Consider the following 21,149-nt stretch of genomic DNA (forward strand, 5'->3'; position numbering starts at 1 on the left):
AAAAAAAAAAAAAAAAGAATAGGATTTTTGGGGACAGTCTAGTGAAACACATTGGAGCTTTTATGAAACTAAAGTTGAACCCCAAGTCTTAATCTCCTTGTCCACTGGATTAGCTAAGAGAATTTTATCAGTTTGTTCTCATCGTACCTATCAAAGCTTGGTTCATGTGCCCCACTGTAATACCTAACATTTAATAATAATGCTATTAACCAGGCATAGCATTTACATATCACTAAATTTCCCCCATTTGCATTATCTAATTTAATATTCACAATGACATGATAAAATATGACAGACATTATGAACCTGTTTTACAAGTGAAAAAAAAATAAGAAACTTAGAAGTATTAATCATGGCAACTTAAGATCAGATGATAAGTCCAAGTTTTCTGATTCCAATCCAGGGCCCTTTAAACTATACTGTGTAGCCTCTCTACTGCAAAATCACAATGAAGAAAATAGGAAAATTAGGCAGTAAAAACTCTTCATAGAAGATTGTTAACTTGACTCAAATAAGTAATCCTATGGTCCTATTAATAGCTCCTCTCCTCCAGTATTTAAAATACTGTTAAATACTACTACTACTGCTACTAACAACAATAGTAAGAGATACAGTGAGAGATACAATGGTGGTAGTAATAGGACAATTGAGCCCTCCCTGTGTAGCAGGCACTGTTTTAGTCATTGCACATTGTAACACATGTAATCCTCCCAATAATTATTTGCATTAGGTGCTACTAATGTCCCCATTTTTAAGACAAGATAATTGAGGCACCAGTTGTTATATAGAACTTGCCCAAGGTCACAGCTGGGAAAGTTAGAGAAGGAAGGGTACCTAGAAAGAGTCTGTGCTCTTAATCACTACAAAGGTCTTTTCTTATAAGTCAATATGGTTAACTTTTTAAACAATTCATTTATGTGTGACATTTTTAGATCTCACTGTGTAAAGTGAGGATTGTTCCTCTCTACAGATCAGCTCCCTATACATTCTACGGGGAAACTGTCAGTATTCTGTTTTGTTACACTTGGGGATCATTTGTTGCATGTGCTTGACTCTTCCAGTTGCAATCCCTTTATTTTTCTATCCCTGGTTCCTTGATTGAGCCTCATTTAGTGTTTCCTTTTTTAATAGCCTGCCCTCAGGGGTGCTTGCAGTGCAGTGACAAGGACCATTGTCACCTCTGTGACAATGGGTTCTTTCTGAAGAGTGGCCTCTGTGTTCACAGCTGTGTTCCTGGCTTTTCTGCTCACTCCTCTAACAAAACATGTTCTGGTAAGTGCTTCTCCTCTGATGGTCTGGTGAATTTACCAGTAATTTCTCTATATGAAGGCTAAGTTTGCAGACATAATTGACTCATGCGATATAAAATGCAGCATTCCCTGTCTGGGGAAACTCATGATGCTATGAAGGAGTAAGGGACTCTTTATAGAATATGGAAAATTGGGGAATCTCAACTTCTATAATCTTTGGAAAGGAAAAGAAGCAATCTGTGCCTTAAAAGTCATAGCTATCAGATAAGAAATTGGCATAAAACTTAGCTATGTTCCTGAACTACATCCATGTTATAGAAAGTTATATATGTATAGTCACACATTGCTTAATGATGGGGATACATTCTGAGAAATGCATCATTAAGCAGTTTCATCATGGTTTGAACTTTATAGAGTGTACTTACACAAACCTAGATGGTATAGACTATTATATACCAAGGCTATATAATATAGGCTACAAACCTGTACAGCATGTGAGTGTACTGAATACTGAAGGCAATTGTAACACAATAGTATTTGTTTATCTAAACATACTTAAAATAGAAAAGATACAGTATAATCTTATGGGACCACCATCATATAAGTGGTCTGCTATCGACTGAAATGTTATATAGCACATAACTATATTTACATATAATTTATATTTATGTAAGTCAGCAGAGCTAATTATTCCAAAGTGCAATTGTGCACCCTTTTTCACACACTGGAGGTAAATTATAAATAAATAACAAATAGTACGAGGAGTCTGCTTCATGAGGTTCACAAGTTGCAGGTGGATTGATTTCAAGCTTTCCTGTTTGAAATCAATGTAAAATATGTAACATTGGCCAGGCACAGTGGTTCATGCCTATAATCCCAGCACTTTGGGAGGCAGAAGTGAACAGATCACCTGAAGTCAGGAGTTCAAGACCAGTGTGGCCAACATGGTGAAACCCCATCTCTACTAAAAATGCAAAAATTAGCCAGACACAGTAATACGTGCCTGTAATTCCAGCTACTCAGGAGGCTGAGACAGGAGAATTGCTTAAACCCGAGAGGTGGAGGTTGTGGTGAGCCAAGATTGTGCCACTGGACTTCAGCCTGGGCAACAGAGCGAGACTTTGTCTAAAAAAATAAATAAATAAAAGTAACAAGAATTGAAGCCAGTCTCTTCTAACATATTAATGGACATGCTACCTTAAATAACAAAGAGAAGTGAATTTAAATTCAGTCTTAATTTTAAACCTCAAAATCTTTATAGGTGAGTAAAGCTTTGGAAGTATATTAAGTACATTACTCTGAGTGTTTGTTGGCTTTTGAGAGTCATTCATTGATAACACGAGGCATTTTTTAACACCCATGTCAATCACATTTTCTGTCTCTATATTTCTGGCCTTTAAAGATATTAAGGCTTACCCATGGGAAAAAATACTTTTGGCTTATTTTGGGGGAATCTTTCTGGAAACTCTAAGTACTTGAGAGCCAGCTTACTTCTCTCTAGGATATAAGTCAACTTATGAAAATGAAATTTCTTTAGAGCAATCTTACCGTTGAAGCAGTCCCACTGAAACTTGGCATTTCCAAACTGTCCTGTCTGACCTAGTTGTAAAAAGGAGCACTACCAATTAAAGTCCAGCCAAAAACAACTTAGAGGAGACAGGATAAATTCAGAGGAGACAGGATAAATTCTACATTATGTTAAAAAAAATCCTTTTTTATCTATTAGCTGTTTCATGTGGACAGAGATTATAAAATTGTAAGACAAAGAAGTATGTGTATTTCACATGAATTCTAAGTAGGAGCCACTGATAATCGTACTCTACTGCAAATTAACTGGTGCTGTTCTAGGAAATGGTAGCAAACACCAGCCTCTTTATTTGCCCTCGGCAGGTCTGATGTGGCAGATGCATCAGGATAGGACTGTGGTTCTCAAAATCAGCAGCTCACTAGGATTACCTGTGGAGTTTATAAAATTCCCGAGGTCCTACCCCAGAACATCCAAGTCAGAAGCTCTGGCAGTGGAGCCCAGCTGTCAGTATTGTTTTAAAAGATCCCTATATGATTCTTCTTATTATTAAAATATAATTAACATACCATAAAATTCATGCTTTAAAGTATACAATTCAGTGGTTTTTAGTGTATTTACAAAGTTGTGTAACTATCACAACTATTTAATTCCAAAACATTTTCATCACCCTAAATGGAAACCCCATAATATTAGCCATTTCTCCCCATTCCTATCTCAACCCAGTCCCTGGCAGCCACTAATCTACTTCTGTCTCTATGGTTTTGCCTGTTTTGGGTATTTCATATAAATGGAGTAATACAATATATGGCCTTTTACTTAGCATAATATTTTTGAGGTTCATCCATATGATATCAAGAATCAGTACATCCTTCCTTTTTCTTTTATAGATGAGTAATACTACATTTTATGACATACCACATTTTCTTTATCCATTAAACAATGAGTGCACATTTGAGTTGATTTCACTTTTTGACTATTATGAGTAACGCTGCTATGAACATTTATGTACAAGTTTTTATGTGAACAAACGTTTTCAATTCTCTTGGGTTTATATACATAGGAGTGGAATTGCTGCATCCTACGGTAACTGTATTTAATTGAGAAACTGTCCAAATGTTTTCCCAAGTGACTACACCATCTTACACTGCCATCAGCAATCTATGAGGTTTTGATTTTTCTACACCCTAACAATTTTGTCTTTCCTAGTGGAAGTGAAGTGATATCTTATTGTGGCTATGATTTTGCACCTGGTCGTGTGCTCATTGGCCATTTGTATATCTTCATTGAAGAAATTCTCATTCAAATTCTTCTCCCATTTTAAAAATTGGGTTATTCACTTTCTATTGTTGAGTTATAGTTCTTTATATATTCTTGATATCAGTCCCTTTGTAGATATATGATTTACATGTTTATTCCCATTCTGTGGATTGTCTTTTCACTTTCTCATGGGTGCCCTTTGAATACAAAAGTTACATTTTGATAATGTCCATTTATTTTTTCTTTTGTCACATGTGCTTTTTGTGTCTTATTTAAGAAAGCATTGTCTAATTCAAAATCATAAAAATGTACTCCTATATTTTCTTCTAAGAGTTTTATAGTGTAATGATTCCATTGAATTCCTGTGTTCTTCGCATATACATCCAGGGTGGCAACCACTGGAAGGCTTATTGTGTATCATAGTCCAGAATCTCATCTGTGCAGCTCCAAATTAAGAACATTAAAAGCTTATTTAAAATTAAAAAAAAAAAGGTGGGCACATGGTAGACAGCTGAAAGGAAAGCTGGAGCTGCCTGTAAGAGGGGAACATATCTGGGTCAGAGCCAGAGCTCAGCAGGAAGCGAGAGCGGTGTGTGGCAGATGCAGCTGTAAAGGTAGGTACTGGTTTGGAATTAGGAATTGTTATCTCATCTAAACTTCTTTACAAGAAGAAAACAGCCATTAGCTTTTAGTTCTGGCATGGAATTGGGAATGGCCTTCTCCAGCCATTGGCATGGTTTCCAGGCTCCATATTTTCTGTATGAAACCTATGTCAAAGAACAGGAGCAGTGACTTACACCTCAGGACCTCCCCTTGGGAGGCAAAGAGAAATAATGTATATTCCTCAGGAATACTGAAGTTCCCTAGAGTGAGCTGACACTCTTCTGTAACAATATAATGCTGTAAACTCCAGCATACTGTTAATGCAGTGAAATCAACTCTGTTTCTTATTTTGTGTTTATTCTCTGGAAATTGTAAGGAGGTAGTCTGAAAAACGTAAACAAAAATAGGGGGAAAGTGACAGAATTAGTGAATGTACCAGGCTTGACCTTTGGATTCATATGTTTTCCAGGCAAAATACACACCCCTAGTCTTCATGTGAATGGTTCCCTGATTCTCCCAATTGGTTCAATAAAGCCACTGGATTTTTCCCTCCTGAATGTCCAACACCAGGAGGGTAGGGTCGAAGATCTCCTGTTTCATCTCGTGAGCACTCCCACCAATGGTCAGCTAGTGCTCTCAAGAAATGGAAAAGAGGTTCAGCTGGACAAGGCTGGCCGTTTTAGCTGGAAAGATGTGAACGAGAAGAAAGTGCGTTTTGTGCACAGCAAAGAAAAACTGAGGTGACTCTGTGTTCTGTTGTTGTCTCCCTGCCTGCTTTCCATCATTGCTTTTCCACTCCTCCACCCTCTCCCAGCCTCTCTTTCTCAATAGCTAACCCTTCTCATCTGGGGAAAATCAATACTCCACAAGCCTAAATGCTCTCAGCTGCCTGTCATCATTTCCCCATGATTGCTCAGAGAGCATGCTTCTGTTACAGACATTTTCACTTTCTCTCATAATTATGGGTAATTCTCTGATGCGACAGAAAAATCCCTGGTACCAGATTTTTGTCGGAGCAGAAACAAAGTGGTCATATACCTAGATGCTACTGCTGCTTCCTCAACACTGGGGCAATACACTGGGAGTGGGTGGCCGAGAGAGAGGATGGAGCACATGCTTTTCAGGGTGTTGTATGGTCTCTTAAGATTTCAGAGTTGGAAAGAAACAGTACCACAGTGAACTTTTTATTATCCGCGTTATGGGATTAATTGTGGTTAATTTTTAAGCCTGATCCAGTTTTCCCCTGATGCTTAGCACACTTCTGGCTGCCTTCCCCACCCCAGCTGACATATGCTTCAGGAATGCAATTGAATGTTAACACCTACAAAAGCAAATATAGCTATATAATTAGGAGAGTGAATCTACTCCGCAAGAAGTCAGAGAGTGCCCCCCAAAGATTAGTCTCTTGGATTACCCTTCACCCTGCTCTGCTTCATTAGTGCAGATCATTCAGACTCTGTGTATAAACAAGGAGTTGAAACCCATGGAACAGTGAGAATGACACAGTGAGTGTTCTCTGCTGTCAACACTAACCTTGAGGGTGGGTTGTTTTTGACATTTGGGCTGTGAGATAGGTGAGGAGAAAAGTGGATGGCACTTTCTCTATTGTAATTCAGAGGTGACGATGCCAGTGACCTTGGAAAATCATATTATAGGAATAAGAACAACTAATATTTATGGAGTGCTAACTTTGAGCCAGGCGTCATGTTAAGCACTTTACATGAACTATGTATCTCATGTTCCTAGTCTACGGATGAGGAAACTGAGGTCTTGAGAGTATAGGTTATCTTGCCCAAGACCTCTCAACATGTGTATGCAGAGCTGAGACTCCAAGCCAAGACTGATTCCACAACGCATGCCTTTAGCCACAGTGATTTCTGCCTCCCTAATATCCTAGAAACAATAGGCATGCTTCCATCCTCAAAGGACAAAAGATCACTTCATAAAGAAGTATTGCAAAGATGGAGCTTAAAACTCTGGTGTTTGATGCCATAGACTCTTTAAATTCCTACTCTATCTTCTGCATTCATTTGTACTATAAGTATCATTGTTATTATCATTATTGTATTTGAGACAGAGTCTCACTCTGTCACCCATGCTGGAGTACAGTGGCACGATCTTGGCTCACTGCAACATCTGCCTCCTGGGTTCAAGCAATTCTCATGCCTCAACTTCCTAAGTAGCTGGGACTACAGGCATGTGCCACCATACCTAGGTAATTTTTGTATTTTGGAAAAGACAGGGTTTTGCTACATTGGCCAGGCTAATCTTGAACTCTGACCTCAAATGATCTGCCTGCCTTGGCCTCCCAAAGTGCTGCAATTACAGGTGTGAGCTGCCACGCCTGGCCTATTCTTAAGTACCTCTATCACACACATACAAACACAGAGCTATAAAACTCTGTGTCTATAGTCACTTTTCTTGAAGTCACTTATGAAAAGCATAAAGCTTCATAAACAACTAAGGTCAACTCTTTTGTCTGTTTATCTTCTTTAACCTCTCATCACCTGTTTTCTTGTGGAATCATAGCTTTGTACCCTGAAATGGGACAAAGAGTGGCAGCTTAGGAAATCCTCACAGTTCTCTTTTTGGGGTACCCATTTTAATACTGGATTTTCTTTATCTAACAAAAGAAAGAATGAGAGGTATAGTAAAATTTTAACAAAAGAAAGAATAAGAAGAATAGTAAAATGAGGTTGGTAGAAACCCATGAAAAATAAAATTATTAAAGTCTCCGAATAATACAAAACAAAAGGACAACCTGCCACATAAGTTTGTGTTTTGTTTTGTTTTTAACCATGAAGACACTGACCATGATTCTTTAGGATTGGATTCCTTTGGAATTAGAATGCTCCTGTGGAGGTAAAGACAACCTGTAAGTGTAGTTGCTGTCATTGGCATAAAATGGCATTGCTGATATACTGAACACTGTTATTGGAACCTCAGTGCCACCAGAAATCACTTTCCCCTATTTGATTGGAAGTACCACCTTTTCTTTGTTCAGGGTTAATACTTCCACCAGTTAATAAAATAAGACATTATCTAATAAAACAAAATAATAATTTTTAAAAATGATAAATAATATATTTATAATGCCTTATTTTATGGGATAGAGATGGGTTAGAAAATGAAGGCAAGATAGACAAGAAGGGAAGACAAGAATAGTTTTTTTAAAAGCAATCAGGTTTATTGAGGCATAGTTTGTATTCAATAAAATCCCCCATTTTGAGGTGTATTGTTCTGTAAATGTTAATAGCTGTATACAGTATTACAGTCTTGTGATCACAACCATAGTCAATATGTAAAGTAGTTCCATTACCCCAAAAGTCTCCTTTTTATAGTTGCTCCTTTATCCCCAGTCATTGGTGACCACTGATCCGTTTTTTACTGCTATAGTTTTGTGCTTTTAAAATTTTTAGGTGATTGGAATCAAATATGTAGCCTTTTGTGTTTGTCTTTTGCCATAGTGTTTTTGAGATCCATCCACATTCTTTCATGTATAAATAGTAGTTCCAAGAATAACTTTTAAAGAACTTTTAAAACAATGGTCCCTGTAGTTGACTAGAATTCAAAAATCCCCATAATGCAGAAAGTGATTTTTGGTGGCACTGAGGTTCCAATAACCATGTTCAGTATATCAGCAATGCCATTTTATGCCCTACATCTTACCAGCCAGCAGTGAGTTCTGTGCTTGAAGGTGGGTAAGTCTTACCTTCCCTTTTAGCAGTCTCTAAAGCTGCTGGAACAATGCCTTATTTTACTATTAATTTGGACTCTTTAGTTGCAAGTAAATGGAAGTAAACTTGAATTAGATTGAACAAAAATGTAAGGCCTGTTATAACATTGCAGGCATCGCTCAGACCTCAAAGGCACTAAGGGCAATTGTGCTCCAGGACAGTCTGGAAGCTAGGACTGGGAAGGGGAAGCAGAAATCAACTCTTCTCTCATCCATGTGCCTCTTTGCTTATAGGCGTCATTCACTCCTCTCTTACAGGCAGGTTTGATCCACATAGTAGACTCTAGTTGTCTCATAGTCAAATGCTGAGACTGACTGCTGGCTCTTAGGCCAGTTGCAAATTGCCAGGGAAGAATCAGCCATCCTTCCCTAGTCTGTCCACAATGAGTATGTGTAGGGTGGTGGGGAGTGAGGGGAGATGAACAGCCATGTAATACAGACATTGCAAACCTTGCTACTGGGGCCCCACTCACATGGATTGGGCGGGGGTTAGGGAGAGCATTCGTTAAGAAGAGGGAATCATGGAGAACTGGTCAGAGACTATAAAAGATTTATTTCAATTCTTCAGTTTAACCATTAGGCTACAATATATTACTAATCTGACAACTAATTTTTCAGCCTTTTCTTTATTCAGTTTAGAAAAAAGGAAACAAAATAGTTACATAATTATTATTGTTATAAAAATATTTAAGAACACAGTATTTTTACCTGAATCTTACTATGTTCATCTTTATCTGGTAGTTTTTCTTTATAGTATGAGTATTATATTGCTGTAGTGATTTCATCCATATTCTTACCTACACATAACCTGAAAATGTTTTTAAGCCTTATCTGTCTAAAGTCTAATGTAATGATTGTATTTTCTCTTTCCTTTATTTGGGACTTCTTTAGGAAAGGTTACTTTTTCCTGAAAATTAGTGACCAGCAGTTCTTCTCTGAGCCACAGCTGATCAACATACAAGCATTTTCAACACAGGTAATAAAATGGCCAAGTAATTAATAATTTTCATGCATACTAGTTCTCAAGAACAAAATCTAGGTTTTCTGTGGATTTAGTGGAAATGATTGCATGCAATTAGTCTAGTCTTGGTTTCCTTGTGAAATGCCACTGGAGTAATTTTTAGGATTTTTGGGTAATAACAAAAACAGCAACCAAAATTACTAATACTTCTGTAGTACTTAGTGTTATAGTCTTAGTGTTTCACGTAAGTTACTCAGTTAATCCGTATGCCAATATTATGGAATATTATTGTCTCCAGCTTACAGACAAGTAAACAAAGTCACAAAAAGCTTATGTAACTTGTCTATGGTAATATAGCTAATAAATAGGGAGTCAATGTTTGTGCCTAGTAAATCTGGCTACAGAGGGAATGTTCTTAACTGTTACATTATGACACCTAACTTTACTATACTGAATCTGCTAGTAGCCCTTCTGAATAATTTGCAGGGTGCAGTGGCTCATGCCTGTAATCTCAACACTTTGGGAGGCTGAGGCAGGTGGATTTCTTGGGCCCAGGAGTTTGAGGACAGCCTGGACAACATGAGAAAACCCCATCTATACCGAAACAAACAAACAAACAAACAAACAAACATAAAAAATCAGCTGGGCCTGGTGATGCATTTCTGTAGTCCCAGCTACTTGGGAAGCTGAGGTTGGAGGATCACTTGAGCTCAGGGAGGTTGAAGCTGCAATAAATGATGATCATGCCACCATGCCTCAGCCTGCGCAACACAGTCAGACCCTGTCTCAAAAAAACAAAAAACAAAAACAAAAAAACAACTGTCTTTATTTTTAGGTAAAGAAGTTTGTTTTATCTTTCTCTAGTATGTGAAATTTGCAGCAGTTAGAGAATTAATTAAGGATCTACTTAAATGCAGTGCCAGTGTAGCCATCAACAAAACACAGACATGAGGAAGTTGGTAGATGCTCTAAAGCTCAGTGTGATGGCTCTTCATTCACTCTTCCATACTATAAAACTCATCTCTTATCATTCATCTCTGTCACGTTGTACTTATGGGTCCAGAATACATATAGGGGTAACTGCCCTGGAAACTGGGCTTGAGGGTTGAAGAGCTGAAATGTGTGAAGAATGGGGATATAGGTGTATCTGTAAGTTATGAAAAGCAAGAGTGGGATATCTTCCTCGGGAACCAAGACTAGCTAAATATCCAGAACTCAGTATCATGTTATTCATGATTCAGGGAAGGACACTATATTATTGTTTTTAATCTGATGTTTTTATATCTTTGGTCCGAAGATGAAAGGAACATGAATAACAACATAGACTTAAACCAGAGGTGGCTGCAAAATGGTATTAATAACCCAGTTCACCTCTTCTTGATAGTATTATCAAATCAGGAATAACTTGGAGTTTAATGATTCAAAAATGATCCTAATTTGATCTCATTGGTGAGCAACATATATAAATTTTGTTTTAATTAAAGCTAAAACAGGCTGGGCTCAGTGGCTTATGCCTGTAATCGCAGCACTTTGGAAGGCCAAGGTTGGTGGATCACCCAAGGTCAGGAGTTTGAGACCAGCCTTACCAACATGGTGAAACTGTGCCTCTACTGAAAATACAAAAATTAACTGGGCATGGTGGTAGGCCTGTAATCCCAGGACTTGGGAGGCTGAGGGAGGAGAATCTCTTGAACCCGGGAGGTTGCAGTGAGCTGAGATCGTGCCATTGCACTCCAGCCTGGGCAACTGAGTGACACTCTACCTAAAAAAAAAAAAAAAAAAAAAAAAAAAAAAAAGAAAACACAAAAAAAAAAAAAAAAAAAAAAAAAAAAGCTAAAACAGGTGATCTCTGTAAATTTAGGACAGAGGGCTACATGCAGTCTTACAGCTTACTGGTTTAGATGTTTCTCAGTCCTTACACTCAAAAGCTTTGTTTTGTTCTTTTCATTTTGGCTAATAAAGCTACTCCAATGGGAGACCAAAGGTAGATATTGGCAAGTCTTCCTAATCTGACATGGTGAGTTCCCATGGTTCCCCAGGTGTTGCTTCTTTGTTTTTCCACAATCAAGTGAGTAAATAAGGAGGATACATTTAATTTTATTATATGAGAAACTTTTATCATTTTAAGTCTTTAAAATGGAATTTTAGAAAATAATTTTAAATTATTTTTATTCCTTTAAATTTCTGCAGTATTTCAGTATGGTCTTGAGCCTCCCTGAGGTTTTCTCACACAAGTTAATTTGGCCTTTTCCATTTGTGGGCTTTGACAACACCTTTGACTTTTCCTTTTTCAGAATAGGAGGGCATCACTCCTTCCCATGTATAGAATCACAGTTGTAGAATTCTTGGGAATTCTGAAGAGTAACATCTAATTTCCCACTATGTGACTATGATAATGATGCATTAGACATTTGTTTAATAGAGATTGTAATTTCCAGGAGGCAGGAGGGTGCTTGGGTAGTTTTAAAAGAAAGCCATTTGGATGAAAGAAGGCAGTGTGTTGAGAAAAGTCCTAGATGGTTCTGCTTCAAATGATGTATTTTGAAAACTGAAATAATATTTTATTTGGCTTCTGGCCTCAATTTTTTTTGTTTTTGTTCTTGTTTTTGTTTTTCCTCTGTTGTGGTTCATTAGCTTTTATCTTTATGAAAGAACATTTTTATCTGCTTACTCAAGTTGGTGGGAGGTAACCTGACAATCCTAAGAAAAACACATTAAATTTTACTATAATAAAGTAGCAGTGTCACATGAATTAGCCAGGTGGTTTTCTTACTCACCTAGACCATAATCTTGGCAGGCTTTGTAACCTGAATTGGGGTGGGGCTCTATCAATAATTGGATGAGAGAACTGAATAAAATTACTGGGAAGGACTAGAAATAGCATGAGCTCAGGAAGCAGAAGTAGCCTCCTCTGAGTCGGTATACTACAACATGGCCTGGAGTGAAGTGTGTCCTCCCAAAGGCGAGTCCAAAAATTCTATACCTCTTATTAGTCCCTCTTGGGATATAACGTAAGTCAGGATAGCAGAGAAATTAGAGATTTAGAAGCTAGCAGCTCTCAAGTCTTGTGGAGGCTTAATAAACCTCTAGAACCCAGAGGTGTGAAGTAATGTCAGTTGTTGTGTTACTATGACTGACCATGTCTCTGACAAATGCCATGGAAAAGTTTGGTGCTTTGCTAGAACACGTAGAGTTTTTCGAAAAGCATACACATAACAATCAGGTATTTAGTCCACTGCATTGTCCTTTCTTTCCCTATTAACTGACTCTACTCCTTCCCTTCAACTCCACAGGCCCCCTATGTGCTGAGAAATGAGGTTCTCCACATTAGCAGAGGAGAGAGGGCAACCATCACCACTCAGCTGCTTGACATCCGAGATGATGACAACCCACAGGATGTGGTCGTTGAAGTAATCGATCCTCCACTTCATGGCCAATTGCTTCAAACACTTCAGTCCCCAGCAGCCCCTATCTATCAATTCCAGCTGGATGAACTCTCTAGAGGCCTTCTCCACTATGCTCATGATGGCTCAGACAGTACATCCGATGTTGCAGTCTTGCAGGCCAATGATGGACACTCCTTCCGTAATATACTGTTCCATGTGAAGACCGTGCCTCAGGTAGGTGTCATTCCTGGAGTGACAGTTTTCTTGCACCTAGGTGTGAGTTTCTGCTGATAATATTATTTTATGATACAAAGATATGGGTAGTCATTCATTTATTCAAATAGAATCTATTATATAGAGGACACTGTGTATCTTGTTAGGAGCACCCTCGATCTGAAAGATCTGTCCTCATGTTCTCTACAAATTGGGACACTTTAGAGCCTTTTTTGTTGAGGTACCACCATAAGAACTCGTTATTATCCACTAATCCTTTTGTCTCCTGCCTGAGCATAATCATAAGAATCAAGGTATTCCTGTTTTTATCTGCCCTTCAAAAACAGCTCATGAAATGTGAAGTTCACAGTCAGATAATCTGAATGAATCAAAAAATATTGAGTTCAGCCATTCTGTTAGCTCAGCTAAAGTAGAATGAGCAAACTCTTTTGGTAGTCCTAGGGATCTTTGCCCTAGGGAGTAGGAGCCAATAAACAGCATTGGGTTAGGTGCAGTGGCTCACTCCTGTAATCTCAGCACTTTGGGAAGTTGAGGTAAGAGGATCACTTGAGCTCAGGAGTTTGAGATCAGCATGAGCAACATAGATAAATCTTGTCTCTATGAAAGTTTTTTTTTTTTTTAATTAGCCAGGTGAGATGGGATGCACCTGTAGTCCCAGCTACTCAGGAGGCTGGGACTTTAACCCAGCTGCACTTTAACCCAGAAGGTTGAGGCTGCAGTGAGCCATGATCACACTACTGCACTCCAGCCTGGATGGCAGAGCAAGACCGTATCTCAAAATTGAATAAATAAATAGCATAGTTGCTCAGCCTGAGTCATTGACATGGCACATTTTTATGTTTTCGCCATATCCACAAGCACCTGTACTATTATTTACTTAATATTTTTCTTTGTATCAACTTACTTTTTATTGTGGCCTCATCCTAATAAATAATACTTATTAAATCATGGACTTAATGTAGAATTATACTTTTTTCTAAAATATTAAAATTAATATATAACCATTCTACAACATTTTGTCCATATACTACCGAAAATGTTCTTGGATACTGAAAATAAGATCTTTCTCACACTTTAGGAAATACTGGGCTGATCCATTGCTAGACCAAAGGGACCTGGAAAACATTTTCAAAACTAGACAACATTTAATTGAATGCCCTTTTCTCAATTGCATCAAGAATGGCTCTTTCTCATGGTAGTAGATTGGGAAATATAATTCTTAAACAACATTTTATTTCAAATATCACTGCTTACTGAAATGGCATTAGTGGTTAGCTGGAGAGACTGATTTGCTGAGGACAGATTAAAACCACTTGTCACCTTCTCATTGGTGATCACTCAAAATTTGCGATTGATCCGATTGATCCTGTGAAGGTGAACAGCTGAATCTAACATGGTCTGCTAGGTAATTTCTCAGTTTCCTGTCTTGTTATTTGCAGCTGCTGAAATCACCGAAGGTGGCATGAGAAAGATGGGAGCGAGTGAAGGCTGTTGATGAGATGGAGTTGGCAGATAGCCACCTTGTAGCTCATCCTAATTATCACACTCTTGCAATTGCCCTGGGAGATGATAGTTCTGAAGAGATGAAGTCTAGACAGACACAGAAGTTTTCATTTCTTCCTTCTTGGTTTCTTTCCAAAAGTTGTTAGAGGATTTCAGTGCCACCCTAGCAGCTGCCTTTCCTATTGTGGCTTCCATCTCCATGTTTGGAGCTTAGTTCAGTGTATTGTATAATCATTTTGTGTGGAATGGCTCAAGATGGAAGGGCATTTCTAGGATTTCAGCTGCTTTGACTACCCAAACAAAACTGAGAAAAATGAAAATTTAATTCATAAATAAACCACAAGGCACAGAGTTTTGGAATCTTTGTGACTTGTGAGTCATGTAAGTATTTACTGTGTCTGTCTGTGATTCCTGAAAAGTGAGTTTAAGTTCTACCCTGTGCCCCTTTTCATCCATTTCTCCTGTACTGCTCTGGTTACCTGACTGTACTAGAATAATGAAACCTGTGACCAGAGCCTCAGCATTCATCAGGAAGTACTAATAATACATTTGACAGCAATATTGGCAATCTTATACAAATATGTGCTATTTTTCCTTTTAGGAATTCAATTTTTTTTTTGTTATCTCTTATTTTCTTATCTCTTCTGCTGATCTTTGTAATGTCTTGGTGAAGGAGGTTAGAATAGAGGCTATGGGACCTTCATTTTTCTAATGGAAATTCTATTATGGGTAGAAGATTTTTGGTTTTGTTTTTGATATTAGACACTAAAGCTTGGATGGGAATTGTTCCATTTGATCTCACGATCACTCTGGGATGTTTGTACAATTATTATCTCTAATTTTCCAAAAGAGGAAATGGAAGAACAAAGAGGTTGAAAAACATTCATTTTCATAAAGGTGTTTAGTTCTGGAACTGTGAATTCATCTCAAGTGTGTCTGCCTCCTACACTTAACTATGAGACTCTTTTCACTGTAACTAGTATTTTTCAGTGTGTTGGTCATATATATTCTTATCCCCTTAATGGATAGAATGGAGACAGTAATTTAGTCATTTTCTCAATGTTCTATCCAAGCTGGGCCCCAAGCCTTTTGTAATCTTTCCTCTGAAATCACTGCATCTTGTTACAAGTGAGAGTATTTATAACCATTAAGTCTTCTGGGCCCAAGAAGAAAAACTTCCTCAACTTTTATGGCTTCTTGTGATACATTGTCAGACATGACTGATTTCATTCTAACAGCCACTATTGAGGACGGGCGTGTAAGTTCTTACCCTGTGGCTGCCTAGTTATTAAATCTGGAGCGAGGCTGATTATTGGCTGATGTCTAGCTGATAGTTTAAATGGAATGGCCAAGTGGCTTGTGTTTAATTCCTAGTGAATGAATTACAAATTAATCCTAATATTATTCAACAGAAAATGCAACCTGTCAAGGTAACTAGGAATGGATTGAAAAAGGAAGCTATGTGTGAACAGGGATTATTTCAGTCTTACGCTCTTGAGCAGAGCACGTTGTAGGAGTTCAGTACTTTTTTTTTTTTTCTGGATTGATGGATAATCGATGGATGCAATGGCTTGAGTGAGGCTGGTGCCTGTGTTTCTGCCTGCCAATCCATCTCTTGCATCAGAGGAGAAGCCCTTAGTGCATTTCTGTGGTAGCCCATCTGGGACTGAGTAGAGGAGCTGTCAGTTCAACCCTTGTTTTTCAAGGTCTACATCACTTCCCCCAAACTTATGTTTTGATCTTTGGCCTGGCAGTGAATAAACTTGACTGCCACCTCCAGACTTATACTGAGTTGCTGAGGAGAAAATATAACCAGGACTGATGTTGAAACATGCTTTGTTGGCGGAAGGAGGCAAAAGAAATAAAACAGATTAAAAAGTAGTAAAGAATGCTCTGCTGAACAGGCTTTCATTAACTGGGGGGATTACTAAACCCAAGCCTGCTAGAGATATGATTCTAAAGCAATATGACATCTAATAAGGGCTAAAATGTGGACAGGGAAATGTAATACTTATTGGTGGGCTTCTCTCTACTGCTGGGGTTTAAAGGAATTGCCCTCTTTTTCATCACTTAAGGTACTTCTGGAAATCATGCCGTTTTTTCCACTCTGGCAATACATCTGATTAACTTCTTTGTTATTCTTTGAACAGCATTTTCTTCAACTGGGTAATCATTTCATGTCAAAAGTCCCCAACTGTCATGCTAGGAAGTAGATGGAAAATTCTATTGCTGAGAATCCTCTCTGGCTGTTTATCTGTAGTAAGGCCCATGTACAGATAAATAGCCCTGTGGTGTTTTCCCTCAATGTCATTAATGCCTACTCCTTATTTGTTGTCTTGCAAGGACACAGTTCGGTAATAATGACATTTATGAGAATTACAGATATCGATGGCATAAAAATGTTTATTTCTTATGAGTAACAGTCTATATCATAAATAACTAAATCCTTGGCATATATGAGGGGTTCACCTTTTGGTGGGTTTGATTAGCTTGTTCAATTCAGTGTCTATAAGGTGCATAATTAGAAAATGTTTGCTTAAATATACATATACTGGTGTAAATCTACATGGAACCAAGGTTCTATATTTTTGACTTGAAACAGCAAGCTTCTGGGGCTCATACACACATTGACAAACAGAAACAGTCCAATTATCTTTCCCTCTTTCTTTATGCTGCTAAATTCACCACCGCACCCCATCCCACATGATCTTTTTCACAGTGTCCTATGAGATTAAATTTTAATTTTAATATAAATGAGCCCTTGCAAATTAAGATATATTTTTACAGAACATGTAAAATTATAAGGTCACTGTTACATTCAATGTTAGTCATCTTCTATTTAGTGAGGTTTAAAACTTTTATCTTGAATATTTTGGCCTGGGGTTAGAGTACATTATCATTTCAGCTACCGTTTTTCATTTATGACTCAACCTTTAATTTTGGGGGGAAGTTTTCATTTTGTTTGTGAGATTTTTTTCTCCAAAGATGGAGGCTAATGCCATTATTTCTGTTTTATAACATTAATATTTTTATTTGTAATATAATATGTAATGGCTAAATTTTATTACCATTTCTACATGCCTATTGTTCTATGAAATGAATTAGAAGAACCATTTAATTTAAAGCACTGTCTTAATTATGTCCCCAGTTTTACTTGTTGGGGTTTTATTGCCTGCTAATATAGTCCTCTGGAGGATCTATAAAATATTACTGGGCAGATTATTCAGCTGATAATATAACTAATTTCTTGAGCTGGCAGGGATATATATACCATGTGCAGAAAAAAAATATGAGGAGATAAAGAAAATTCTAAAATGTCAGAACCATTGTGGAAATTAAGTTAAAATTTGGCTTTTTGGACACCTTAAATGTAGAACAGATGATATGTACTCTTCCATCCATCTCGTCTTGAATATTCCCTGAACCCTCTCCAAAAGAAAACAATAATAAGAAACAGATATGTTCATCATGATGAGTGGGAAGATTCATGCTGTTGCTTCTTTTTTTTTCTTATTTTATTGCATTTTAGGTTTTTGGGGTACATGTGAAGAACATGCAAGATTGTTGCATAGGTACACACGTGGCAGTGTGATTTGCTGCCTTCCTCCCCATCACCTATATCTGGCATTTCTCCCCATGCTATCTCTCCCCAGCTCAACACCCCCCCACTGTCCCTCCCCTATTTCCCCTCAACAGACCCCAGTGTGTATTGTTCCCCTCCATGTGTCCATGTGTTCTCATTGTTCAACACCCATCTATGAGTCAGAACATGCAGTGTTTGATTTGCTGCTCTTGTGTGAGTTTGCTGAGAATGATGGTTTCCAGGTTCATCCATGTCCCTACAAAGGACACGAACTCATCGTTTTTGATGGCTGCATAATATTCCATCGTGTATATGTGCCACATTTTCCCTGTCCAGTCTATCATCGATGGGCATTTGGGTTGGTTCCAGGTCTTTCCTATTATAAACTGTGCTGTAATGAACATTCGTGTGCATGTGTCCTTATAGTAGAACGATTTATAATCCTTTGGGTATATACCCAGTAAAGGGATTGCTGGGTCAAATGGAATTTCTATTTCTAGGTCCTTGAGGAATCGCCACAATGGTTGAACTAATTTATACTCCCACCAACAGTGTAAAAGCGTTCCTATTTCTCCACATCCTCTCCAGCATCTGTTGTCTCCAGATTTTTTAATGATCACCATTCTAACTGGTGTGAGATGGCATCTCAATGTTGTTTTGATTTGCATTTCTCTGATGACCAGTGATGATGAGCATTTTTCCATATGTTTGTTGGCCTCATGTATGTCTTCTTTTGTAAAGTATCTGTTCATATCCTTTGCCCACTTTTGGATGGGTTTGTTTGTTTTTTTCTTGTAAATCTGTTTTAGTTCTTTGTAAATTCTGGATATCAGCCCTTTGTCAGATGGGTAAGCTGCAAAAATTTTTTCCCATTCTGTTGGTTGCCGATTCACTCTAATGAATGTTTCTTTTGCCATGCAGAAGCTGTGGAGTTTGATTAGGTCCCATTTGTCTATTTTGGCTTTTGTTGTCAATGCTTTTGTGTTTTGGTCATGACGTCCTTGCTTACGCCTATGTCCTGAATGGTTTTGCCTAGATTTTCCTCTAGGGTTTTTATGGTGTTAGGTCTTATGTTTAAGTCTTTAAGCCATCTGGAGTTAATTTTCGTGTAAGGTGTCAGGAAGGGGTCCAGTTTCTGCTTTCTCCACGTGGCTAGTCAGTTTTCCCAACACCATTTATTAAACAGGGAATCCTTTCCCCGTTTCTTGTTTTTGTCACGTTTGTCAAAGATCAGATGGTTGTAGATATGTTGTGTTGCCTCCGAGGCCTCTGTTCTGTTCCATTGGTCTATATCACTGTTTTGGTACCAGTACCATGCTGTTTTGATTACTGTAGCCTTGTAGTATACTTTGAAGTCAGGTAGTGTGATGCCTCCTGCTTTATTCTTTTTGCTTAGAATTGACTTGGCTATGTGGGCTACCTTTTGGTTCCATATGAAGTTTAATGTGTTTTTTTCCAGTTCTATGAAGAAGGTAATTGGTAGCTTGACGGGGATAGCGTTGAATCTGTAAATTACTTTGGGCAGTATGGCCATTTTCACTACATTGATTCTTCCTAACCATGAACATGGAATGTTTCTCCATCTGTTTGTGTTCTCTCTTATTTCGTTGAGCAGTGGCTTGTAGTTCTCCTTGAACAGGTCCTTTACGTTCCTTGTTAGTTGTATTCCTAGGTATTTTATTCTCTTTGCAGCAATTGTGAATGGCAGTTCATTCTTGATTTGGCTGTCTTTAAATCTGTTATTGGTGTATAGGAATGCTTGTGATTTTTGCACATTGATTTTGTATTCTGAGACTTTGCTGAAGCTGCTTATCAGCTTCAGGAGATTTTGGACTGAGACGATGGGGTCTTCCAGATATACAATCGTGTTGTCTGCAAATAGAGACAATTTGACTTCCTCCTCTCCTATTTGAATACCCTTTATTTCTTTTTCTTGCCTGATTGCTCTGGCTACAACTTCCAGTACTATATTGAAAAGGAGTGGTGAGAGAGGGCATCCTTGTCTAGTGCCAGATTTCAAAGGGAATGCTTCCAGTTTTTGCCCATTCAGCATGATATTGGCTGTTGGTTTGTCATAAATAGCTTTTATTATTTCGAGATACGTTCCGTCAATACCTAGCTTATTGAGGGTTTTTAGCATAAAGGGCTATTGAGTTTTGTCAAAGGCCTTCTCTGCATCTATTGAGATAATCATGTGGTTTTTGTCTCTGGTTCTGTTTATGTGGTGAATTACATTTATAGACTTGTGTATGTTGAACCAGCCTTGCATCCCCGGGATGAAGCCTACTTGATCATGGTGGATAAGCTTTTTGATGTGCTGTTGCAATCAGCTTGCCCGTATTTTATTGAAGATTTTTGCATCTATGTTCATCATGGATATTGGCCTGAAGTTTTCTTTTCTTGTTGAGTCCCTGCCGGGTTTTGGAATCAGGATGATGTTGGTCTCATAAAATGGTTGGGAAGGATTCCCTGTTTTTGGATTGTTTGGAATAGTTTCAGAAGGAGTGGTACCAGCTCCTCTTTGTATGTGTGGTAGAATTCGGCTGTGAACCCATCTGGACCTGGGCATTTTTTTGGGTGGTAGGCTCTTAATTGCTGCCTCAACTTCAGACCTTGTTATGGGTCTGTTCAGAGTTTCGGCTTCTTCCTGGTTTAGGCTTGAGAGGAGGCAAGTGTCCAGGAATTTATCCATTTCTTCCAGGTTTACTAGTTTATGTGCATAGAGTTGTTTGTAATAATCTCTGATGATGGTTTGAATTTCTGTGGAATCTGTGGTGATATCTCCTTTATTGTTTTTTATTGCATCAATTTGGTTATTCTCTCTTTTCTTTTTTATTAATCTGGCTAGTGGTCTATTTTGTTGATCTTTTCACAAAACCTACTCCTGGATTTATTGATTTTTTGAAGGTTTTTTTGTGTCTCTATCTCCTTCAATTCTGCTCTGATCTTAGCTATTTCTTGTCTTCTGCTAGGTTTTGAGTTTTTTTGATCTTGCTCCTCTAGCTCTTTCAATTTTGATGCTAGGGTGTCAATTCTAGATCTTTCCTTGCTTCTCATGTGGGCACTTATTGCTATAAATTTTCCTCTAGACACTGCTTTAAATGTGTC

The 21,149-nt window shown here is 38.0% G+C and overlaps 1 protein-coding gene across 2 annotated transcripts in view; it reads left to right on the forward strand.

The window, feature by feature from the left end:
* FRAS1 (Fraser extracellular matrix complex subunit 1) overlaps positions 1-21,149 on the forward strand; it is a 460,089-nt gene that overhangs the window by 282,276 nt on the left and 156,664 nt on the right. For both annotated transcript variants that reach the window (XM_017540037.2, XM_037742541.1), the window contains exons 26-29: positions 1,132-1,272; positions 5,108-5,378; positions 9,266-9,350; positions 12,629-12,955. In XM_017540037.2, the coding sequence (XP_017395526.1) occupies positions 1,132-1,272; positions 5,108-5,378; positions 9,266-9,350; positions 12,629-12,955 (824 nt within the window). The remainder of the gene's footprint in view (positions 1-1,131; positions 1,273-5,107; positions 5,379-9,265; positions 9,351-12,628; positions 12,956-21,149) is intronic.

This window comes from Cebus imitator, unplaced genomic scaffold (assembly GCF_001604975.1).
Source record: "Cebus imitator isolate Cc_AM_T3 unplaced genomic scaffold, Cebus_imitator-1.0 Scaffold123, whole genome shotgun sequence".
Classification (NCBI taxonomy): Eukaryota; Metazoa; Chordata; class Mammalia; order Primates; family Cebidae; genus Cebus; species Cebus imitator.